General features: G+C 44.6%; 1 protein-coding gene across 3 annotated transcripts in view; it reads left to right on the top strand.

The window, feature by feature from the left end:
• Positions 1–26097, top strand: part of col16a1 (collagen, type XVI, alpha 1) — a 330536-nt gene that overhangs the window by 222345 nt on the left and 82094 nt on the right. For all 3 annotated transcript variants that reach the window (XM_060847623.1, XM_060847622.1, XM_060847624.1), the window contains exons 30-42: positions 1160–1267; positions 1665–1787; positions 5291–5344; positions 5446–5487; positions 7745–7780; positions 12570–12623; positions 13480–13548; positions 16392–16445; positions 18422–18448; positions 20426–20503; positions 21971–22030; positions 22185–22256; positions 23856–23906. In XM_060847623.1, coding sequence (XP_060703606.1) covers positions 1160–1267; positions 1665–1787; positions 5291–5344; positions 5446–5487; positions 7745–7780; positions 12570–12623; positions 13480–13548; positions 16392–16445; positions 18422–18448; positions 20426–20503; positions 21971–22030; positions 22185–22256; positions 23856–23906 — 828 coding nt within the window. The remainder of the gene's footprint in view (positions 1–1159; positions 1268–1664; positions 1788–5290; positions 5345–5445; positions 5488–7744; positions 7781–12569; positions 12624–13479; positions 13549–16391; positions 16446–18421; positions 18449–20425; positions 20504–21970; positions 22031–22184; positions 22257–23855; positions 23907–26097) is intronic.

Here is a 26097-nt window from a genome sequence, read left to right as displayed (position 1 = left end):
CTGCTGTGCTTTTCCAGCACCACTCTGATCTAAACTCTGGTTTCCAGCATCTGCAGGCCTTGTTTTTACTTCTGTCACCTAACTCTTAGCCAGTTTAGTTACCATGTTGCCACTGCCACTTTTATACCTGCTGAATGTTTTTAAGCTGCAGTGATCCAAAGAAATAGAGAGTATCCCATCACACTACTGCGTTTTGCCTTGCAAATGCTGGACAGGATTTGGGGTGTTAGGAGATGAGAATTCCCATTCTGTCACCTTTTCTAGTAGGCACTGCACTATGTTGCTGATTCACCTCAGTTTCTGGTAGTGGAACCACAGGATTCATTGCTGGTGGTAATGACAGTAAGGTGAGGTGATTCCACTTCTCTGGTTGGAGATGCTCCAAATCTTGTGTGGTTTGTAAATTTCTCTGTACTCAGGATTTGAATGCCCTGGGCCCACTCTGCTCCTCCATCTTGTAACCCTCTATTATAACGAACTTGTTATAACCTGTTACACTGTCAATAATACAGTGGCAGCCAGCGAGTCCAGCTTGGCCTTATAATGGAATAATCACAAAGGGGTCTGTATCTTCACCACCTTCCAGCAATGGAGCTCCAGTTTACCCAATGGTTTGGGAATCCTGGGGGAGATACCAGCTTCACCATGAGCCTATGTGTGTTAGGGTTGTGTGATTAAATCAACATAAAGGCTGGTATGTTCCCCACTCACACCATAGCACCTCATTCTCCAGCTCTATCCTCCTCCTGGCGAAATTGCTGACTCAGTGGAAAGGCGATGACCTTTCCTGTCCTAGACAGTGTGCCTTTTTATATGAACATCTCTGTGAAGAGCCTTTCTCTAGGTTCCAGGAGTAATAAAAGAGCAAATGGCTGCTATTGACACTGTGACCAGCTGAGTGAGGGCTTCGGATTTGAATTCCAAATTGATGGGTGTGTAAACATAGAAACAAGCAGTTGGAGTAGGCCATTCAGCTCTTCAAGCCTGCATTCAATATATGATCAGTGCCAATCCTCTATCTCAATGCCTTGTTCCTGCTTTCTATTCATACCAACTGATGCCTTTAAAATAAAAAGGTCCCTATTTCTTGAATGTATAATCTGTATATTCACATATTTATTTGTAATTTATGTTCACCAGTGTAATCTTGTTCATATAGGGTGATCCAGGACTAAAGGGTGACAAAGGAGAGCCGGGGGAGAAAGGAATTCCGGGTATTCCTGGGTTCCCAGGGACACGGGGCCGTCATGGGCTGAAAGGGGAAAAGGTGAGTCATCAAGGTGTCATCTGCCCTTTCCTGCACTGAGCTGTAGTGCAAAGGAGAGGGGCAGGGACGGACAGACACCGCCTGACGAAATTGTCTGATTCTTGGCATCGCACCTCAGAAATATATATTCACCTGGCGAGAATCTGGAGCAGATTGATCTGAATAATTCTCGGGCAATAACGATTAAATTACACCTGCTGGTTTCATAATATGAATTACATTTCCATGAACATCAAATATTGTTAGGTGGTCTGATTAAAATCCTTCAATAATTCATCAGACTCTTTATTCACCCTGTTTCTGGTGATCTGTCCAAATCTTTCTGTTGCGAGCTATGAGTTTATCAGGTTTGATTAGATGAATGTTGTCTCAACTAATGCCTTGTTCTCTTGTGCAGGGGGATCAGTGTGAGGTTTGCCCTACCATTCCAGAAGACTTCAAAGACGTAATTGGACTTCCAGGGAAACCAGGCCCTCAAGGAGACCCTGGACCACCAGGGACAGGAGAACCCGGAAAGCATGTGAGGCATAGTCACTAAAGCAAGCCACTGAAGTGTACAGAGAGTATGGCATTGACTAGGTTCTATAGAGCTTAGTGTTTAGCACAACACTGGGCTGTGTGTCTTTAAATATACTCTCTCCACTTCTCCCTGAACCTCTGTGCTTCCTTCCTAGGCTTGGAGCTTATTCTCTTTGATCTGTAGTTTCTTGTATCTGATGTGTTTCTACCTGTGTGTCACCAGGACAGTGTTAATGACCCTCTGCACCTTCCAGTCAATGGGATTGTAGTCCAGTCACATTCCAGGTGGATCACTCACCGACCTCACTGCTACCAAAAGGCGGCACCACCTGCCCATTGATGATAAATCAGAGGGTCACAGGCCTGTCTGTGAAAGTCAGGATAGTGACTGGGGTGCAGCAACGCCTGAAAGCCAAGGAGATAGTAAAGTTAATTTGATGATTATTCCCAAAAGACACAGTGATGCCAAAGTGAAGATCATTAATGCTATGACTTACCAAGAGAATGTCAGGGAGCTGTAGATTTCCTGGGAATGGAAACAATACCGCAGCAACACAGAATCATCCAGTCCCTGGTACCGGGCACAGAATCTCAGTGACACAGGACAGGGCAGTTCACTGCAAGCTCTCCCCCGACCTCCGTAGGTAAAAAACAATAATTTCCCTTCATAATCCCCAAGCTACCGCTGTTTGTCCCACATGCTAGAAAACCCCTAATGATCTGGGAGACTTCAGCTTGGAACCCATTTGGTGTTGTGAGTTAGCTCATTTCACCAAATGGCTCACTTGTGATGTGGAGAGATGCCAACAGTGTGGGTTCAATTCCTGCACTGGCTAAGGTTACCATGGTGCACTCTCCTTCTCAACCTTACCCCTCACCTGAGATGCCAACGGTTAAACCACCACCAGCCATCTCTCTCTAATGAGAGAACAGCCTTGTGGTCTCGTAAAATTGTGGCAACTTTACCTTTGCTGACTTTGTACTTCCATCTCCAAACTTTCTATCTACCGGCCTCAGTAATTTGATGTGCATAAAGACATCATGCTGGTAGTTGTAAGGTGTTGTCTATTTTTGTGTGTGTGTGCTTGTGATTGAGTGTATGTTCTTGTATCTGTGTATGCCTCTGTGCTTCTGAATATGTATCTGTACTTGCATCTGTGTATGTGTCTGTCAGTGTATGTGTGTGTCTGTGCTTGTATCTTATCAAAGAATCATCACCATCATGACAGAATCCCTGCAGTGTGGAAACAGGCCCTTCAGTCCAACAAATCCACCAGCCCTCAAAGAGTAACCCATCCAGACCCACTCCCCTACCCAATTGCTCTAGATTTACCCCTGACTAATGCACCTAATCTACACGTCCCTGAACACGATGGGAAATTTAGCAAGGCCAATTCACCGAACCTGCACATCTTTGGATTGTGGAAGAAGACCCACGCAGACACAGGGGGAATGTGTGAACTCCACACTGACAGTCGTCCGAGTCTGGAATTGAACTCGGGTTCTTGGCACTGTGAGGCAGCACTGCTAACCACTGAGCTGCTGTACTGTCCAATCTATGTATGTATCTAGATTAGATTAGATTCCCCACAGTATGGAAACAGGCCCTTCGTCCCAACAGATCCACACCAGACTGATTCCCCCTGCCCTATATTCACCCCTAACTAATGCACCTAACACTACGGGCAATTTAGCATGGCCAATTCACGTGACCTGCCCATCTTTGGACTGTGCGAGGAAACCGGAGCACCCAGAAGAAAGCGGACACTGTGTGTGTGTGTGTGTGTGTGTGTGTGTGTGTGTGTGTGTGTGTGTGTGTGTGTGTGTGTGTGTGTGTATCTGTCCGGGTCTCGGTGAAGGGTCCTGATTTGATGGTCGTTGTACACTGCCCTTTGTAGTAGGTTGCTGGGTAGGATGGGGACTGTAAAATTGTTCACTGTGCCTCGTGTATCAACTGGCTCACCTCCACTAGAATTCTACCAATTAATGGCCATGTACAGACTTTCATAAAGCATTGGGATTTTACCTTTGGAGATGCCAATGCCATTAATGAAGCCCAACAGGTCTCACTGGTTGGGCTGCTGGATGGTTAAGGGTTAATACCTTGTTGAAGAACCCGCTGTATCCTTTAAATACCTCTCTCAAGATCTTCCAATCTCTTCCTCACCTCTCTTGTCCTCCTCACTGAGGTCCGGTGTCCTGACCCATGTGGGCCCCAGACTCACCTTTGTTCCGAGGTTCATTAGAACTTACTTTCCACAATGAGTCACTGCAATCCCAGCCACTGCTTCCACCTGGGCAGTGTAGCCTGATGGAGTGAGCTGGGGAAGTCCAGGCAAACTGAATCCTAACATTTACACCAATTCTTTGTGTGACTTCTGTGAGTTTTTTTTTTAATTCATTCATGACATTGCTGACTGGGCCATCATTTATTATCTGTCCCCATTTCATTGAGTCATAGAGCTGTACAGCATGGAAACGGACCCTCCAGTTCAACTCACCCATGCCAACCAAATATCCTAAATTAATCTAGTCCCATTTCCCAGCATTTGACTCTTTTCCCATAAACCCTTTCTATTTCTATACCCATCCAGATGCCTTTTAAATGTTGTAATTGTAACAGCTTCCACCATTTCCTCTGGCAGCTCATTCCATACATATACCACCCTCTGAGTGAAAAGGTTAACCCTTAGGTCCCTTTTAATTTTTTTCCCCTCTCACCTTAAATTCATGCTGTCGAGTTTTGGATTCCCCAACTCCAGAGAAAAGAACTTGTCTATTTACCCTATCCATGCCCCTTATGATTTTATAATCCTTTGTAAGATCACTCCTCAGCCTCCGACACTGCCCTTAAGAAGGTGGTGGTGGATTGCCTTCTTGAACTACTGCAGTCAATGTGCACAATGCTATTAGTAAGGGAATTCCAAGATTTTAACTCAGCAACAGTGAAGGAATGACAATACATTCCCAAGTCATAATGGTGAATGGTTTGGATAGGAACTTATAGGTGCTGGTGTTCCCATGTATCTGCTGCCTTTGTCCTTCTAGATGGAAATGAATTTGGATGGCTGGTTGTGGTGCAGAAATGTCTAAAGAATGTCTGCAGTGCATCTTGTTGATAGTAGCAGCAGCGTGTACAGAGCATCGGTGATGGAGGGAGTTGTTACTTATGGATATGGTGCCGGTCCAGTAGGCTGTTTTGTCCTGGATGGTATCAAGCTTCTTGAGTGTTGTTGGAGCTGCACCCATCCAGGCAAGTGGGGAGTATTCCACTGCACTCCTGACTTGTGTGCAGCTATAAATGTGTATTTGTCTCTGATTCATTCCTGATGAAGAAATCATGGGTGAGATATAGGTAAGGGAGGAGACCTTCAGATCTCTCAGAAGTATCACAACAAATATGGGTGTCTTCAGGAAAAGAAAGGAGATCATTAAGTATAAACAAGTGTATGTTTGTGTCAAAAAGCATGATATTTTAATAACTTTAATGCTGGGTTTACTCAGGGTGAACCAGGACGACAGGGATTGACGGGCTCTCCGGGAGTGAAGGGTGAAAAGGTAAGTGTGAGGTCTCTCCAGTCGAGTTTAGTGCCATCTTTTGCTTGTTGCAGCTTCATGTGATTAATGTGTTAATGGTTTGATTCCTTGATGTTTGATAGGGACAGGCAGGACCCCCAGGGAAAGGACTGCCCGGAGTTCCGGTGAGTAAACATTTATATGGTGCTGCTACCAATATTGTAAATGTCCTAGGGCACTTCATAGAAGTGTTTATTAACAAAATATGACAGTGAATAAGAAGATATTGTATCAGATGACCAATGGTTTACTCAAAACACATCTTAAGGAGCATGTTAAAGCAGATGTTAGACTATTTTCACTGGAGTTGAGAGGAATGAAGGGGATCTCGTCTAAACCTGTAAAATTCTACTAGGACAAGACAGGGTGAATGCAGGAAGGATGTTCCTAATGACTAGGGAATCCATAACCAGGATCACAATATCCGGATACAGGGTAGACCATTTAGGACTGCGATGGGATGTTTCTTCACCCAGAGAGTGGTGAACCTGTGGAATTCTGTGCAACAGAAAGTAATTGAGACAAAAACATCGAATGTTTTCAAGAGGAAATTAGATTTATAACAAACTGTGTTTTAACCAGCACCTTATGAACCAGCACTTTCAATAAGCCACAAAAATTATATATTTGAAATACCAAACTGTATTATCTGTATTATCACAGTCTACCGCGATGTCCAAGTAGTCAGTTGAGGGTGCAAGTGAGAAGGCTGTCTGATGGTAAATTTTATTGAATGTAAAGTTGCATTATTATTTATATGATTCATGCAGTAAATAAAGTGTAACAGTGATGTGTGTACCCTCTGAATTCCATTAGTGTGTGTTTTTACATTGATTATGTAGGCATCCTGATAACGGGCACACTCCTGGCCCTATAAGGTGCTGGTTAATAAAAGGTTTGTTGTAATTTGAAGAATTGAAAGGATTAGAGGGTATGGGGGAGTAAATGAGAACGGAAATAGAATGATTAGCCACAACCAATTTGAATGGCAGAGCAGGCTCAAAGGGCTGAGTGACCAACTCCTGCTCCTCTTGTCTGTGTTTCTATGACAGTAAAGTAATAAGGGTCAGGGACAGGTTTCCTTGGAGCTGAAGACTTGGCCATGAAATGTCGAGTGGTAAAAATTCAGTGATTGCAGATGATGGATTACAGCGAGGCCATGGAGGTACTTGAGAACAGGGATGGAAATTTTAATGTTGCTCCATTGTCCCATTGTGAGCCAATATCCGACAGTGAGTACACGGTTACTGTCAATTGCTGGAAAATGGAGTTTGTTGCTGGGATTGTAAACAATGACTTCAGTTTCCCAGTATTTAAAATGAAGTTATTTCCACTCATCCTAAACTCAATGTTGTGGAAACAGTCCAATAATTGAGGGGAAAAGATGCACCGCGGATGCTGGAAATCTGAAACAAACAAACAGAATGTAGGAGAAACTCCACAGATTTAACAGCGTCTATGCAGAGAGAAACAAAGTTAACATTTCAAGTCCAGCCCAACTCTTTTTTTTCAGAAAATAATTGAGGGAGAGTTTACTAATTGAGAGGTGATGGTAGCGTTGAATTGGGTGACATCAGAATAAATAATGTCACCTTGTAGATCAGAAATTAACAGAGACAAAGGATTGATTATTGGAGTTAACAGTGTGGAAGCAAGAAGAGGAACCACGTTCCAGCTGTGGCTGTGGCCCTGTCATCCAGTCAGCTCTATGCCAGTGTGAAGGTGAGGAGTTAATGACTGGCCTCTGGTCTTTTACCTAATGGCAGTCTCTGCTCATATGTCTTCGAGGAGAATGTGAGGACTGCAAATGCTGGAGATCAGAGCTGAAAATGTGTTGCTGGAAAAGTGCAGCAGGTCAGGCAGCTCATGCCTGAAACGTCGATTCTCCTGCTCCTTGGATGCTGCCTGACCTGCTGTGCTTTTCCAGCAACACATTTTCAGTTCTGGGCATATGTCATGCTGTAATCACAACATAGGGCCTGCCTGCCATCAACAAATCCTGACTGTCTCCTGGTTGGACCAGTAGTATTGACCAGCAACCACTGTGTAATGGGCTACTTCCACAGTGTTGACCCTGTCTCCAGTGGAATGCATTGGAGAGTTGGCCCGGTGGTTTCCAAGATCACTACTCTGCCTTTGTGGGGCATGTGAAGATTCCGCTCTGTGTATCCCTCTCAACTCATTCCATCCTCCTCTAACTTTCATTCTCCATTTCTGTCCTTATCTTTGACCTTACCTCTTTCCTTCTGCCTATCCTCTCTGTCAGTCCGAGGTCACACTTGGTCAGAATTTACGAATGGTAGGTTTTGGATGGAGATAATTAGACTGGTTCAGGAAAAGCACCTTCCAAAAATGATTAAGTTTGGCCTTGTTTACTTTTAGGGAAAGGATGGCATGATGGGAAAACCAGGAAATCCGGTGAGTAAACCCTTGGAATGTTTCATCAGTATCCCGAACTGGTGTGTAGTCTGACGCTCATGGACAATTGTGATCCTTGACCTACCCTTTGGTGTGGAAGAGTATTTCACCTGTGCCAGTAAATCTCCAACATTTAAACTACTTTGAGGTTCAGACTTAAATAGAATGGATACTATTATTGATTAAAGGTATAGTTATAGAAAACTCTCAAAGTGATTGAAAGTAGTTTCCAAATCAGAAGGATATGAACACCATACAAGGTCTTCAGTAATTATCTATTTGCACTCATTTTATAAATATTCCACAGACACTAAATCCTCTCAATCCAGTTCATGTTTGGCCTTTTAAACTACAGGGTTACTAGCCTGTTCCAGCCACTTCAGTCTCTCCCTGTAGCTCAGACTCTTAAACCTTAGCAACATCCTTGTGCATTTTTCATGAACCCTTTCAAATTTCACAACATCCTTTCTGTAGGAGGAAAACCAGAATTGCACACAATATTCCAAAAGTCCAATGTCCTGTACAGCCGCAACATGACCTCCCAACTCCTATACTTGATGCTCTGAGGAATAAAGGAAAGCATACCAAATGTCGTTTTCACTATCCTATCCACCTGTGACTCCACTTTGAAGGAATTATGAACCTGCACTCCAAGGTCTTTTTATTCAGCAACACTTCCCAGTACCTTAAAGTGACTAAGTCCTGTCCTGATGTGCCTTTTCAAAATGCACCATCTCACATTTATCTAAATTAAAGTCCGTCTGCCACTCCTCGACTTATTGCCAATCTGATCGAGATCCCGTTGTACTCTGAGGTAACCTTCTTCACTGTCCACTACCCTCCAATTTTGGTGTCATCTGCAAACTTACTAACTATATACCTCTTATGCTCGCATCCAAATCATTTATATATGTGACAAAAAGCAGTGGACCCAGCACCGATCCTTGTAGCACACCACTGGTCACAGGCCTCCAATCTGAAAAACAACCCTCCACCACCATCCTGTCTTCTACCTTCCAGCCACTCTGTATTCAAATGACTGGTTCTCTCTGTATTTCAAGTGATCTAACATTGCTAACCAGTCTCCCATGGGGAACCTTGTCGAAGTCCATATAGATCATGTCCACCACTCTGCTCTCATCATTCCTTTGTTACTTCTTCAAAAAACTCAATTGAGTTAATGAGACATGATTTCCCACGCACAAAGCATGTTGACTATCCTAATCAGTCCTTGCCTTTTCAAATACATGTAAATTGTATACCTCAGCTTCCCTCCAACAACCTGCCCACCAATGATGTCAGGCTCACTGGTCTATAGCTCCCTGGTTTTTCCTTACCATCTTTCCAAAATAGTGGCACTACATTAGCCAAACTCCAGCACCTCACCTGTGACTATCGATGATACAAATATCTCAGCAAGAGGCCCAGCAATCACTTCCCCAACTTCTCACAGAGATCTAGTTACACCTGATCAGATCCTGGGGATTTATCCATCTTTATGCATTTTAAGACGTCCAGCACCACCACCTGTTTGATGTAGACATCTTCGAAGATGTGGAGAAAGTGAGGACTGCAGCTGCTGGAAAAGCACAGCTGGTCAGGCAGCATCCGAGGAGCAGGACAGTCAACATTTTGAGCATAAGCCGACATTCTTCAAGATGTCACCATCTGTTTCCACCCATTCTATATCTTCCATGTCCTCTCCATGTCCTTCTAAACACTAATGCAAAATACTCGATTAGTATCTCCCCCATCTCCTGCTCTCAGCCTCTGTTCACACTTGGAGCGTTGATCAGATCCCCAGGAGAAAGAGACATAACTCCTGATATGTTGATCACATGGCAAGGAACAAAGGAAAGGTCTAGCTTTCTTGTACACTAAAGGAGGATGGAAGAAATGCTTCAAAGATGTGCTGAAAGCTCAACATGAAGAGGTCCAACATTGAGATCAGTTACTGGGAGGCCAGCGTCCCAGACTAAACAAGAGGGAGACCAGTCTGTGGGAAGCATCCCAGCATTTTAAGACCCAAGAATGACAACATGAGCAGGAAAAGTGAGAAAGGTGAAACAAAAAGCCGTGAATAAATAACATGCGGACAGAGATCCCACTTGACAACAAAATGTCCTATATGCCATGGAGTGTGCAGATCCTGATTGATCAGCCATCTTTGCATGCTGGCCTCACCATTACGCCTAGATCCTGTGAATGAATTTTAAAACTAAATGTGCAAAGTTTTGGTTGAACCACGATTGGAGTTCCTGGGAGCTTCAGTGAGATGTCTGAGCATGTGACCTTAAGAAGATTAGCTTGACCTTAGGATAGTGGACAGACCAGATGCACCAGAATGATACACGTGCTTAAAAAGTTAAATTACAAGGAGGGATTTCAAAACTAGATTGTGTTCTCTGGAATTTAAAAATTTAAGTGATGACTTGATCAAAATGTTCAAGATGTTAGAATAGATCAGGAAAACAATTTGCATTGCGTATGGTGTCTAGAACTCGCCTGTAAGAGATTTCCTCTTATAGGGAAAACTTCTATTGACAAGAAGCATTAAATGTTGCAAACTTGCTTCCACAAAGGGTAACTGGAATCTATGTATTTTTGTGAAGCAAAGTATTAAGGAATAAAGGGTAGAGCTGGGTTCCTGATTGGCTATGATCTTATGAATTACTAAACAGGTTCAAGAGAGACTGTGTAGTGTCTGCCTTTTCCAGTGTTCCTGTCTGTGCTTTGTTGCCAAGAAAGATGCCGAAAAGCAAGATTGTAATCTCACAGAGCAGTGAACAGGTGGTGATGCTGGGCTTTGGAAAGCTTTGCGTTCCTGCCTGGAGTTTGAAGTGTTTATACTGACACTTGCACAAGTGGCTTGACCCTGAATTACAAACTCATCGTGGCATATTATTATAGAAACTTTCATCCAATGGCATTCTGCATCCAAATCTTTAAGTCCAATCGTAAAGTCCTACAGCACAGAGACAAGCCTGTCAGCCCAAACTGGTCTATGCTGAAAAAACTGTCCATCCTCATTAACCTCATTTCCCTGCACTTGGCCCATATCCTTCTAAATCTTTCCTATCCATGTATTTGTCGAAATGCCTTTTAAATGTTGATAATGTACCCACCTCAACCACTTCCTCTGGTAGTTCCATTCCATTTTTCTCTGTGTGAAAAAGCTGCCCCTCAGGTTCCCTTTTAATCTTTCCCCTCTTAAACTGATGCCCTTCCATACTTGATTCCCCAGCCCTGGGAAAAGGACTGAGTGCATTCACTCTATCCATGCCTCTCATCATCTTACACACTTCTGTAAGCTCCCCCCTCAGTCTCCTGCACTCTAAAGGAAAAGGTCCTAGCTGGTCTAACCTCTCCCTAAAACTCAGACCCTTGAATCCTGGCAACATTCTCGTACATGTCCCTTGCAGTCTTTCCAGGTTAATAATGTACAAGCAATCAAAGAGCATTTTTATCCAAGTATATTTTTTATGTTTAATAAACATGTTAATAATATTACTAAAGTTCACAGAACATAGAAAGAAAGACAGAATCCTTTATAATGCCTCAATGCAGCCCTTCCTACCTTTTACAATCACAGGAGGGGTCTGGAGATGCATCTTCATTACCTGGAGTCAGCAAGGCTATCCTGAAAGATTGGCAACCAGTATTGAATATCCTTTATCCTTTATTGTCATTTGTGTTCTGGTACAGAAGTACAGTGAAACGTTTTTACAGTGGCTGCCTTTATTGACACCTAGGTACAAATCTTAGAGTCAAAAAATTAGTGTTGCTAGACAAAGAAGATTAAAAGGAAATATGCACTCACAGTTGGAAAAAAACAGTTATTGTTCATATATTTCTAGTCTACCTGTACCCTCCTAGAAGTGATTAATGGGGACAGTGTATTGGGAGACTTATTCTGCATCAAACTACATGCTATTCCTGTCATGGGAGGGTTTGATGGGAGAGTGTCGAGGAGGCTTTGCTTAATATGTAACTCTGTGCTGTCCCTGTTCTGGGAGTGTTTGATGGGACAAAGTACAGGAAGCTTTACTTTTAGTTTAATTTCAGTTTGAAAGAGTAGTGTGAGCCTTACTCTGTATCTGACCCCATGCTGTCTCTGTCCTGGCAATGTTAGATGGGGACAATGTTGGGGAAGCTTTACTTTCATTTTAAAAGAGTTGGGGAGCTTATCATTCAGGTTAGAAGAGTAGAGAGAGCTTAACCTCCAGTCTGAAAGAGTACAGGAAGCTTTACTCTACATCTAACCTTGTGCTGCATCTGTCCAGGGAGTGTTTGATTGGGATGGCAGGTTATATCTGACTAAATTGCCCTGTGTCATAAACAGAAATTACTGGAGAAACTCTGGCAGCATCCATGCAGAGAAACCAGAGGTAATGTTTCCTATCCAGTGACCCTTCACTGGAGAAGGACCGTATTGGACTTTTTATGATCACACACTGGTCAAGGTTTCCCAATATTAAATAACAGGACAGACTTGAGTGGCCGAATGGCCTATTCCTACTCCTACTTATTATGTGTGTTCATATAAATGTCTGCCCATAGCCGATTTAGTTATGGCTCTGTAATCCTGTCTTCATGATTTGGGTTTGGACGAAGGTAGTTGAAGGCCTGGCAGTGAAGCTATGCCAGTGAGTGCAGGGGATGCCAGGCCTGAGACCTTTACCATCCACCATCTGCCTGCCTTACTGTGAGTGGGGCCTTCCGAGGACTGCTCGGCAGTCTGCTCCAGCCCATTCTCGTGTCTCTGCCTGATGGTTGTGTTTCCCTGCAGGGTGCAGCAGGAATTCCAGGACAACCAGGAGCTGTTGGACCAAAGGGGAACAAGGTGAGTGTTTCCCGTTTCCTGTACCCTTTCCACTCCTCGCTGTCAGCCTCACGTTTCATCATTTATAGCTTCGCCTTGATGTTCTTCATTGTGTCACAGCAGTGCCACTGGCCAGAGCAGGTACCCTGCACCTCACCCACCCCAGTCAGAGCAGGTACCCTGCACCTCACCCACCCCAGTCAGAGCAGGAAACCACCTCCCGGTGCAGACCAGCTACCTAATGTTAGCAGATACTCAGACAGACAACAGCAATGGAATGGTTTCAGTAGCCGGGCCAGATGAGGTACCAATGGCACTGTCCAGCAGGGGATTGGGGGAGACCAGCCTCACCCCGTAAACCCATTAGGGATTGAGTCTCTCAATTGCCTCCTGCTTTCTCAAATGCAAATGAGGGTGTCCAAGACCAGGACATGTTTGAGAATTTGAATTCAATTTTAAGAATTTGGGAATAAGAGGCTAGCATCTATATAATAACAGTTCAATGGTGTTGAATGGTTAGAATCCAGCTGGTTTTTTAATGGGCCTTACTTGGTCTGGCCAGTATGTAACTCAGCTCTGGCACCAGTGTAGTTGATTTTTAACTATCTTCTGCATAGTCTACAAGACACACCGTTAACCACTAAAGGGAAGCAGTCAGTGCAGCTTGATCACTCCTTCAAACTCCCAGTAATGATTCTCCATAAACAATTAAACTGACAGCTACGAGGTATCACTAATGGAAGTGCCCACATGGGCTTTTGAAGGTGAGTTACCCAGAACCCTAAATGTGAAAGCAACATTACTTCCGAAGAAAAACAATGGGAAAATGTGAGCAATTCTTTAAAAATCAAAATTCTTCCTTTATCTTGTTTTTTAGGGACAAGCTGGAGAACATGGGATCCCGGGTCACCCAGGAGCCCCTGGTGTGGGGTTACCTGGGATACGGGTAAGTGTCATCAACTCTTTCAATGCCAGCAGCTCCAAACACCCCATTTCCAAGCACGAGTCAGCCGCTCCAGCCAGTGTCGCTACAGCTCCAGGACTAAAACATGGAGAATGCTGGATTCTCTCCCCAAGCCACTCTTTAATAATATGGTAAAATTAATGAGAAAATTCCCTGCACAAATACGCCTCCAACCCTGGAAAATCCAGCCCTACACCCACAGATGTAGACCAATAGATGACGGTAGATAGGCTGGTCAAGAAGCTAATTATTGGCCAGTGGCTGGAGTATAGGAGCAGAGAGGTTGTGCCAGTTAGGCTGCAGTTGACTTGCTACTTACAGTTCCAGTCCCCACATTATAAGAAGGATGTGATTATACAAGAGATAGCCTTCAACTACAAGAGAATATAGACCGTTTGGTCACATGGACTGATCAGTGGCAAACAGAATTCATTCTGCATAAATAAGGTGCTGCACTAGAGCAAGACAAACAAGGCAAGGGAATCCATGATGAATGATAGGACCCTGGGAAGCACCTGGGTGTGCATGTGCACTGGCCCCTAAAGTGGCTAAGGCAGATGGTGTACTTGTCTTTATTAACTGAGGCATTAAGTTTAAGAGCAGGGAATTATGTTAGAGCTGTATAAAGTGTTGGTCCAGACACAGCTAGAGTAATGTATGTAGTTCTGGAATGCATGTTATAGGAGGGATGTGATTGCAGTGGAGAGGCTGCACAGAGATTTACGAAGATGTTGCTGGACTGGAGAGTTTTAGTGGTGAAGAGAGATTGGAGAGACTGGGGTTGTTATCCTTAGAGCAGAGGAGACTGAGAGGGGATGTGATTGAGATGGATAAAATTATGAGGGGTATAAATAGGCGAGACAGGGAGAGACTTTTCCCCTTGATGGAGCATGAATGACCAGGGGATATTGATTGAAGGTAAGGGGCAGAGGTTTTAGGGAAGGTATGAAGGAAACTTTTTCACCCAGAGAGTGATGGTAATCTGGAACTGACTGCCTGTAACAGTGGTAGAGGCACAAATCCTCCTAACATTTAAGAAGTGTTTGAATGTGCATCTGTGATGCCAAGGCATACAAGGGCCCAGTGCAGGAAAATGGGATTTGAACAGTTAGGTGGTTGCATTTGACAGGCATAGAGTCGATGGGTCGAAGAGCCTTTTTCTGTATGGTAGATCTCTCAGACTTTGTGACTCTGAAAAACGATACACAAACCATTCATGAGGATTTTGCAAGTCTGCGGAATTTTAGTGATGGGAAAAACTTGGAACGGCTGACATTTCCTTTGGGATGAGGCTGAGGGGGCTTTAATTGAGGTGTGTAAAATTATGAGGGGCCAGAATGGCATGGATTGGAAGAGGACCTATTTTCATCAGCAGAGAGATCAATACCTGGGAACCGAGAGTTAAAGGAATTTGTAGAAGGTTAGAGGTGTGTTGAGGAGTGAACTAGAGGTGATAGAGCACTGGAACTCATTGCCTAAAGGGCTGGTAAAATGCAGATGTTCTCCCTACATTTAAAACAAAAACATATGGATGTCTGTTGTGTCGCGCCATAATAGTTAGGACTGCAGAGGATCACATTTTCCCATAGGCTCTGGCACCCTGAGGTAGAATCTCAGAATAATTACAACCCAGGAGGAGACCATTTGGCCCATTGTATCTGCACTGGCTCCCTGAGCATTTTTGACTTAGTGACGAACTCCTGCTTTATCCCATAATCCTGTACATTGTTCCTATTTAAATAATCACCTAGTGCCCACTGGAATACCTCCATTGAACCTATCTCCACCACTTTCCAGACCAGACCCACTCGCTGTGTCAGAAGGTCATTTCTCACCTCATATCCTTTGGCAAGACTGTGTCCTTTAGCTCTGAAATCACTAATGAATGGAACAATTTCTCCCTATTCACTCTGTCCAAACATTTGATGATTTCAAAATCTTCTATCAAATCTCTTTTAAACTTTCTGTTCTCCAACAAAGCAATTCCATCTTCTTCAATGTATTCACATAACAGAAATCCCTGGAACCATTCTTGAAAAGCTTGTCTGTACTCTCTCCCACATATTCACCTCCTTCCCATCTTTTGATGCCCAGAGCTAGACACAGTACTCCGGCTAAGGACTAAGTAGTGTCCTCTTTAGGACCATTAGAGCCTCCCTGATTTTGTACCCTGTGGTCCCATTTGCCTCCTCAGATTGAATGGTGCTCTTGAGCCCATCTTGCGGGAAGTGAGATATTCCTGGGAGTGACCACCTCAGAACTGCAAGCCTGTGATGTTTTCAGCCCAATGAGACCGCAACCAGTCCTGGGAGTTTTAGCCTTAGTCCTGGTTGAGATCCACAGAACATGAGAGTTCCTCAAAATGGAGGCACCCCAGAAGACTAATGGGAAAAAAAAGATTGAAGAGCAGGCAGGAATGTGTGTTGCAACATTGGGCCCTTTGATACTCACAGCCTTTTCTCTCTGGGGAAGGGACCCTCGAGGTCAGAGTGAAAGCCCTGCTTAAAGATCTTCACCATGTAAGTGATGACCTCGGCTTGTGGCTGGGCTGTCACTGACAAGACACTATTGAGGGCAGAAATTTACTCCTGTTGGGGGCCTGAAGACTCCTTTGAGCCTCTCAATCCCATTCAGGAGCCTGGCCTGGGCAATCCTCCTCAGCTATGGGACTGAGGAGTGGGGTCATCTCAATGCAGCTCCCCACTATTTACCTAGGCCCTTCACCCCAGCATCCCACGGCCAAGAAAAAAAGTCACCCCTTTGAGTCATCACAATAGGAAGGTCTCCTGACAGCTAAAAGACTGACTGCTGTTTGTATTTCGCAGGGAAAAGATGGAGAAACCGGAGATACAGGGTTACCAGGGAGACGAGGCCTGCCAGTAAGTGTTTCACTGCATTTACGTCCACTGTGTTAGCCTAGTTCATCAGCTTCAACTGTCTGGAGACAGTGATACATGAGGAAGGGGTATGGAGTTGAAGGATCTGACGTGATCATATTGAGTTGGTGAACTGGCTCGAAGGGCTGAATGGCCTACTACAGTTCCTGGTTTCTATATTTCCATGCCTAGTGTACATATACTGTTTCACAGATACCAGTTCAGCGCAGGAGGATGTTACCTGAGGGAAAATAGAGGAGAACATGATAGAATGATCATGAATGATAGAGTGAACCATCAATGGGACGTGGGTGTCCTTATCCAGCCCAACACAGTATATTGCATCATTTCAATCCCAAATAGTTCTGTTGTGAACATATTCCAAATGTTCCTGAGGGACAGCACTGGGATCTGTCACCAGCATTCAAGAATGGCCCAAGCAGTGACTTGACTGATTCTGTAGCCATTAGAAGATTAATATTGACTGAATTCTAAATTTCACATCTTATCATTGTTCTGGAATCCATCAATTAGCAGATGATTAGTTGCTCTCTGAACTCTCTGGATTATTGCCTTCACTTTTCAGGTATATTTTAAGTCACAGCTTTTTGTTTAGTATTTAGAAGATGATATCTTTAGCCATTTAAATGCATTTGAGGCTACACATTAGAAGGGGCAGACGACATACGATCGTTTGACTGGTAATGTGAATGTCCAGCCTAAAGCTGTGGAGGACATGGGTAAAAATCCTATGGCGGCAGCTAACAGAATTTAAATTCACTTCATTAAATCTAAAGTGAAAGCTCGAGTCAATGATGATGACCATGGGAAAAAATCATTATCTGATTCAGGGAAGACAATCTTTTTGTTTATTCATGGGATGTGGGCATTGCTGGCTGGATCAGCATTTATTGCTCATCCCTGGTTGGCCTTGGGAAGGTGGTGGGACGCTGTCTTCTTGAGCCCCTGCTGCAGTCCATTTGATGTAAGTGTACCCACAATCTCCAGCCTTCCCTGTCTGACCTACTTGTGACTTCAGATCCACTGCAGTATAGTTGCTGTTTTAGCTACCTTTGACAAATCAGCCTGCTGAAAAGCAATTAGGAATGTGCAGCAAATGCTGGCCTCACCAGTGACACCCACATCCCTCCAAATAATATGTTTGGAAGATGATGCTCTTCAAGGGTTGATGTGTTGGCAAGGAGTGGCAAGAATTTGGGCTTGAGGTGAATGGAAGTGGAAGGTCACCTGACCAATGGTATGTGATTACATTAAACAGTTGGCAATTCAATGTCCCCGCTATTGGGGAAATGTTGGAAACCATCACTGATAAAGCTAACGCGTAATGCCAGACAGGTTATACTGGTAATCTCGATTGATTGTGGATGACACGACAACACTTCATGGACCCATGTACCTCTCTATAAGCTGTTAGATTAGATCAAAGGTTTGGATAAATCTTCCTGGTAACCCTTTCAAGAGTGAGGGATAATCTGATCAAGGTTCAATTGGTTGAAGGATTAGAGGGAAACTACTTCCTCTTGGGAAGGGAGTCCAGAACAAGGAGTTACAATCTCAATAATTGACCCTGGCTGTTCAGGGGTGAAATTAGGAAGGGTTTCTCCACACCAGGCACAGGGACAATTTGGAGTGTTCTCCTGCAGAACACTGTGGATGCGGGGGACCTCAGAGCTCACAGGATTGAGCTGGCCAGATGTTTAGTGAATGCAGTCTGAGGAGTCTGGAGTGAAGACAAATTAATGAAGTTGAGGTGCAGAGCTGTCCGCATCAATTTACACAACAGAATACCTCAAGCTGAATTCTGACACCTTTCCATCCAAGATTTGGCAGCATTTGTCTGTCAAGGACAGTGAAATGTCCCACCCATGATAAGAATCTATTTATCACTGTCAAGTGTTCTCAATTTTTGAATTCTCCCATCAGCTGGTCTAACTTCTTTCATGTCTGTTTGTTTCCAGGGTGTGCCAGGAGCTAAAGGTGAAAAGGTAAGCCTGTGTGAATGAGTATATTTTGTGAAATGTTCAGATTATGGGGCAGCCAACACTCTGCAGGTAAAGTGGCTGTTTAGTACAGGTCAGTTCAGTAGAAGCTATGTTTTGGCACAGTGTCTCCCTCCACTCATGTTCACCATTCCAACAGCCCTTGGCTGACTACATGGAGTAGATTGCTGTGTAGAGTGTGGACCATTCAGCCCCCTTGTATCTGTGTTCCTCCTGTCCCCAGCTCCACTCTTGCAAATCATTTAGAAGCTGCTAAGCCCCAATGCTCAGATTTCCCTCATTTCATGGGGTGTTGGAATCCTGCATTTGACATAGTTTCATCTGGGACTATATATGGGTCCCACACCCTCACTCTGAGAGAGGGACCTAAGTGGCACCTTTGTGTTCAATGGTTGTGTAACGACAGTGAGTGGACCAGGTAAGTGGGAGTGGGTGGTCCCACAGCAGTGTCCAAATGCTGGAACCTCTGGAGGAGAGGGAGGCATTGAGACTGACTCAGTCTGAAGGCACTCACCATGGCCACGTCCTACAATGCTGAGGAAGATGACAGGGTGCTGTGAGGAATCTCAGAGTGGAAGCTCAAGCCATCTAGGAGAAGGACTGTGGGTACTCCCTGGGGCCTCAGTCATCAGTGCAGATGCCAAATGCTGTCAGACAAGCATACTCCAGTCAGAATATGTTCTCCACTGTGTGGCCCCCAAAAGGGTCCATATGACACCAAGTTATATGGCCACTAATCAAGGCCTTTACGAGCTTCTGTGAAACCCCCGAGAATCTCATCTGGAGGCAAAACAGCATCAGGCAGCAGTTCTGAAGGGATGTCCCACTCCTTACCTGTAAGCACATCCTTTTCCAATCTTCGGGGCTGTTTGCTGATAGTCTTGACAATATCAGCAAATACAGGGAGCTGTGCAAATGTCAGTCAGTTTATTCATCCCCAGGTCTGTGCGCAACGGCAGCACTGAGTCTGCCTGGGACAAAAACTGAAAGAGGTGGACTGCTGCCAAGAAGGTGCAGGAGAGGATGTGTGAAGTGGGGGCGCAGGGTGTTTGAGTGAGCGGAGCAGGCACAGAAGAAGGGTGGTGGAGGCTATGTGAGTACTCGCACGAGTGTTAGAGAGAGAGAGAGACAATACTTTTGTGAATGGAAAAGGAAATGGGGGAGAACAAATGAAAAAGGGAGAGAATACAGTCAGATACGAATGGACCAACAGAGAGAGTGAGCTGGTCACAAACCCACACTTAGCCTCTTGCTCAAGCTCCCTCCCCAAAAACCTACCCACAAAGTAGTTGGGGCATGAGGAGAATCCCAGGCTGAAAGACAACCCATTCCAACGTCCATTTTCACATGAATCTGTCAGGGCCAGCTCACAGAGCGTATTGAAGTCAGCATTAGTTCAACCATACCCTTTAGCTCAGCCCTACTTCCACCCCATTCCCTGGTGGCTATAACTCGAGCCATTGACTCCCTCTATTTGTTGTTGTGTTTCTTAGTTAAAAAAGGGTTTGATTAGTTAGCTCTGCTGATTGCTACCTTTTAGTTTTGTTAATTACTGATTAAATTATCGATTATTTCCCTTAGAAATCTTTTCCTGAAATTCATGTTTACTGTCGAGCCAATAATTTTAACTTCTTGAAATTTCGTCACCAGCCCCCTGAGATAGAATTTGGAATGTAGATTCCCCTTTGCAAAAATGTTGGAATAATCTGGTTTAAACAGTGCTTTACTCTATACCTGACCCCATGCTGTCCCTGTCCTGGGAATGTTTGACAGAGACTGTGTAGAGAGAGCTTTACTCTGCCCCTGACCCCATCGTCTCCCCATCCTGGGAATGTTTGATGGAGACAATATAAAGATGGCATTCACTGTAATATTTACCATTGCTGCTGTCCTGTTGTCACTCCGCTGTGTATGAAAATAATGATGCTATTAACCACTGAACCTTGACCTTGTGCTGCACAGGGAGCAGCAGCTGAGCAATGCGTCTGTATCAATGGGCAACCAATCCCAGGAGGAGATGTGCGGTATCCTGGAGATTCTGTAAGTATCTTCAAATTAACAAGGAGTTGTGTAGAGTACATGACATCCTGCAACCATAGATATACTGTAAATCCCAGTGTACAAGTCATGCCTATTTTTAGATGCTGAAGTAAATCTTTAGGCTTATACTCAGTGCACAGATCAGTGTGACATTGAACACCACTGCCATTTTCCAGTTAATAAATGTATGTCATCTAACCCAGAGGCAGTTAATCAGCACAGAAATACATGTTTGGGGTTATTCTCCCTGACCAAGTCATGGGATCATGCAGTTGATACAGAATGTTGCGGCAACAGTGCTCTGAGGCTTAAGACAAACTCACACAGAGCTGATCACTCATGGTGACCAATGAATTGAACGTTTTACACATTGTAACTACCCACACCAGCATTGCTAGTTCAAACTTTATACAGTCAGTGTACACATTGACCCCTGGTTTATTTGAAGGATTTTTCAAGGCTTCAAAGGAATGTCTGGTTTCGGTGTAACTGTACTTCCACCAAGATGGAGGTCACTGAGCAAGGGAGATGAACAGTTCTCTGGGATCACCTCCATCAGATGGCGATGGTGAGGGAGAGCAACCCAATGGGCACTCAGTAAAAAAGAGTGTATCATTCTGAGGTGGATGGAAGGTTGATAGGGAGACAGAGAGACAAATGAATCCCTCAAGACAATGTTACCCACCCATTTATTCATGTACATAATGTAAATAATTCTTTGTTTGTCCTTGATTCCTCTTCTTGTTTATGTTGACATAATGCTAGTGAAATAAAGAATCTCTGCTTTATCATCTTTGGGCTGTCAGTGTGTTCAAATTTCCTGTTTCACAGGGATCCTACAAAAACTGGGATTGGTTGTGTAGCTCAGCTGGAGTCCCACAGCTGTGACAAATCCAATCGGTCTAATTTCCTTGCATTGATTTCATTCGAATCCAAACCCAAGGAGGTATGTGAGGCGGAAATAAGCTTCCCTGCAGATGTTACTTCCAGGACCTCTCACCTACCTTCTGAGGGACTGTACATCCAACAGACTCTTGGCCTGATCTTCAATGCTGTAAGAGATAGGTCCATCTCTCCTAGCACCACACACCTCCCCTGATAATTTAACCCATCACTGCAGATATAACCCACTGAAGGCTGACCAAGAAGAGATAAAATGGCAGGGAGAGATTGGGAAAAGCGGAGATGGGCAGAGTTTGATATTTGTTCTTTAGACAGTTAGGCTGAGGGTTCAGTAAATTGCTTTCACAGTTAATAAAACCCACATAGGTGGGCAGAAAATCCAGTTCCATACAGAAGTCTAGCATTTTGAATGAGGTGGCACTCTGTCTTTTGTTGAGCACTAGCCTGAAGAAGAGACTTTCAGCAAATACGTTGGTAAGGTTCTGTCTCGATTGCTGTCCATGGCTGGTTGCTATGTTATTCTGCTGGTATTGATGTATTGCCCTGTATTTTGATGAACTGCAGGGAGAACATGGCCACCCAGGTGCTCCGGGTGATCGGGTGTTGTGGTCTCTGGGACCTCTGGTGAGTGTCATTTCCTACACAGTTGGCTCTTTGCCTTGAGTTGTCTGTCCTATGGTTAGACTGACAAACAAAAGCTCACCGACCCCCTTCAGAGATCGAGCCACAATCTTTGTTTGCAGATGACAAAATGTTTTTCTCAATTGATTTTCTTCAGGGCCCTCCAGGACCACCCGGCCCACCAGGACCACCCGGCCTGCCAGGGTTACCGGGAGGTAACGGCCGACAGGTAAGAGGATCAGAGGAAGCCCATACACAGAGAACAGTGTGTGCAGCTTGGCAATGGGGATAAACGTAATACGGTGATATAACCAGGCCCTCACTGAATATGCACCAGACCCTCCCTGTGGATACACCAAACCGTCACCGGGATATACACCAGACCCTGTCTGGGCCATACAGCAGACTCTGACTGAAATATACACCAGACCCTCACCGGGACCCAACACTCACCCTCACAGGGACACATCTGTCACTGGAATACTCGTAGAATTCCTATGTGTCGATGCAGACCATTTGGCCCATCGAGTCTGCATCAACCCTCTGAAGAGCATCCCACACAGACTCCCCCTCCCGCACCTGAAATACTGCATTTTCCATGGGGAATTCACCTAGCCTGCACATCCCTGGATACTACGAGCAATTTCCCATGGACAATCCACCTAACCTACATATCTGTGGGAGGAAACCTACACAGACATGGGGAGAACTCCACACAGACAGTCACCCAAGGCTGGTATCAAACCCAGATTGCTGACATTGTGAGGCAGCAGTGCTGACCCCTGAGCCACTGTGGGTGGCTCGATCTCGGGATACTTTCCGCATCGGGACATATCCCTCACTCTCACCTGGTCACTCAGATACACCCCATAATAAACAGTTCCATTTTGCTGCTGTTAGATACATCAATATTATTTCAAATTTTGACAATAAGTCAATCTGAACAGAAAATGGAAAAGCTGCAGGTAATGCTGTTGAGCTCCTGAGTCTGTGTTTGTGATCAGAAGACTCATTGGTAATGCTGTGACTGAATCAGTCCCCCTGCCTATTACACTCCCTAACATGGCCCACCTTCACCCTGTGACACCACACCCCTGACCATCTGCCCACTATCTCCAGTCCTATTCCTTTGACTAGGGCTCAAAGTCCGGTTTACAATGGGAGAGGAACCATCACCACAGAGCCCTGGGGTGGCACGGTGGCTCAGTGGTTAGCACTGCTGCCTCACAGCACCAGGATCCAGGTTCAATTCCAGCCTTGGGTGACGGTCTATGTGGAGTTTGCACATACTCCCCATGTCTGCGTGGGTTTCCTCCAGGTACTCCAGTTTCCTCCCACAGTCCAAAGATGAGTAGGTCAGGTGAATTGTCCGTGCTAAATTGCCAGAGGAAAATGGGTCTGGGTGGGTTACTCTTTGGAGGGTCAGCGTGAACTGGTTGGGCTGTAGGGAATCTAATTTAATCTAAAGAAAAACAGTGAAAAGAGTCTGTTAACAACCGGTCAATGTTATGTTGCCCAAATACACATTATTACTTAAACTGTTGGGAGACAGGAATCTCCTTCAAGATTCAGAACAATTTTCCCAGTTTCCTCATCCAAAACTGTATAACATCATCAGATTGAGTGAAACTTAATGCTACCTTCAGCATTAACCCTGTCAGAATCTTATACAAGACAAGCTCCTGGGGTGTACAAAGTTAAAAATCACACAACACCAGGTTATAGACCAACAGCTTTAATTGGAGGCACTAGCTTTCGGAGCGTCGCAACACCGGCATCTCCAAATCCTGGGATGAAGTTTGCATGTAACGCTATCTTTATTTTTCAGGGAATTCCAGGAAATGATGGCATGCCTGGTGCACCTGGACTTCCAGGAATGGTATGGGGGTTCACTGATATCACTTGGTAGTTTGAGATGAGGAGAGAGTAAGGGGAATGTCACCTCATAGCTTTTGTAACTCTGAGGCTCTGCCCAGCCATTTGGTGAAACTAGGCACCTCTGACTATTTCCAGCAGGTGCCCATCTCTCACAGCCCTCAGCTGGTTTCACGGTGATAGTAACCGTCTCAGAACCTGAAGTAATTAGTAATCATGCCAGCGTATGAATAGCATCAGAACCACAATAAAGGTGCTTTCACCCCGTGAGGAAGAGGTGCCATGGTGTAAAGTGACCTTGATGCCCCTTTTCAATGGAATCTAGTTGAAGCCTCAAAGTGCCTGTCCCAAACAGGTGGATTAGTGACAGGAAGTAAAGGGCTGACATCCGTAAGAATTGAAGAAGATTTGAAAATCTGATGAAAGAGACCATCCCACAATACTGTCCAATCCCAACCCTCCTGGGTTCCCTATCATTAATGAGTGCTGTATAGGCAGATCATAGTATGCAAGGATGTACAGATGAAAAAGGACTTAAAGCATACAGGTCATATTGCACAGGGTGTACGCGCTAGGCGAGACCAAGGTTAGCAGGATCCGCATTATTTGAGGCTAGAGAATCCATTCGTTAGTCTAACAACAGCTTGGAAGAAACTGTTCCTGAACCTGCTGGCATGTGTGTTCAGGATTCTGATTCTTCTGCCTGACAGAAGAGATTGTAGGAGATCATTCCTGGGATGCGATGGGTCTTTGATGATGTTGGCAGCCTTTTAGCAGCAACGAGCCGTGTAGACAGAGACCCCGGATGGAAGGTTGACTTCCATGATGGTCTGTGCTGTGTACGCCACCTCCTGTAATTTCTTACAGTCCTGGGCAGAGCAGTTGTTATACCAGGCCATTATGACCCAGACAGTATGCTTTCAGTGTTCCATCTATAAAGGTTGGTGAGAGACCTAATGAACATGCCAAATTTCCTGAGCTGTCTGAGGAAGTAGAGACATTGTTGTGCCTTTTTGACCACTTCACCATAACCTCTTTGTAATGGCATGATAACCTTGCTGTATCCTCATTGTAATGTCATCATTACTTGGTGACAAATTACTACAACTTTTCCATGACCTTCCAGAAGATTACAATAACCTAACTCTACATTTCCTTAACATTGACATTAGTGAGCTCTTTTGTCACCGGAGCCCCCAATTTAATGTGTAAGAGGAATAAACACATCCAACCAAACCAACCCTGGAGCATGGGGTATGTCTGAGCAAATTCCAAAGCCCCAGTGCTCTGCCTTTAATCAACTGTTCAGAACCTCTCGGGGACATGCACCAACTCTCTTCCCACTTCAGTGGCACCGAGAGAGATTTCTGTGGCAGTGCCCTGACCAGACAAGTAGCCTGACCAGATGGGTGGCCATTTGACTGAACATGTCATCAAGTTTTAAAGGACTTTGCAGTGAGGTTCACAAACAGGTAGGAAGCTGAGTAACTGGTGATCCAGTCTGGGAGATCACTGTACTAAATGCAGTGTATCATATGAGCAAGTCTGCAGCACAGCTTGTAACTGCCCCCAGTCCTGTGTGTACACTGGGACCAAAAAGAAAAAACTAAAATTAATCTTTAATTAAAGTTAAAACATTTCCAGCCAAGCTCCATTGCTGAAGCCAGTTATAAAAACACCAAGTTTGGAAATTTAGGATATTTCTGCACTTTGCAGACAGTCTGCAAGTATGTTTAACCTTCCACTGTGAAGATGAAGATTGACCTCTTGCATTTGCCTCAAATTCACAGGAGGAAGGCCACAGTCAACTCTCCACTTAGACTCTTTCCGCTTTCTCTTCTCAGCCCCTCACCTACTCCTCCTCCCAGTCCATCCCCCATTCCCCCTCCCAAACTTTCTCCTGCACCCCTCCTATTACTAAACCCTTTCCCATTCTTCCTCACAAAACCTGTCCCCTTCCACCTCAATTGCCCTATTCCCCTCTCCCAGACACACTCCTCTCCCTTCTCTTGACTGTCTCCCCCTCCCCCTCCTTTGGTGTGTCATGTTATGCCCATGTCCATGTATTTGAGTTGAAGACAGGCAAAGCCAAGTACTGTCTTCAGGCTTGGGCTTCTTCACATCACTGTTTATTACATACGAAGGGTAAACTCAGCAAGACACGGTATATGTACCAGGCTTGAATCATACTGTCA

This window comes from Hemiscyllium ocellatum, chromosome 30 (genome assembly GCF_020745735.1).
Source record: "Hemiscyllium ocellatum isolate sHemOce1 chromosome 30, sHemOce1.pat.X.cur, whole genome shotgun sequence".
NCBI classification, from domain to species: Eukaryota; Metazoa; Chordata; class Chondrichthyes; order Orectolobiformes; family Hemiscylliidae; genus Hemiscyllium; species Hemiscyllium ocellatum.
The sequence above is the reverse complement of the archived record's forward strand: the minus strand, read 5'-3'. Positions and strand labels throughout refer to the sequence as shown.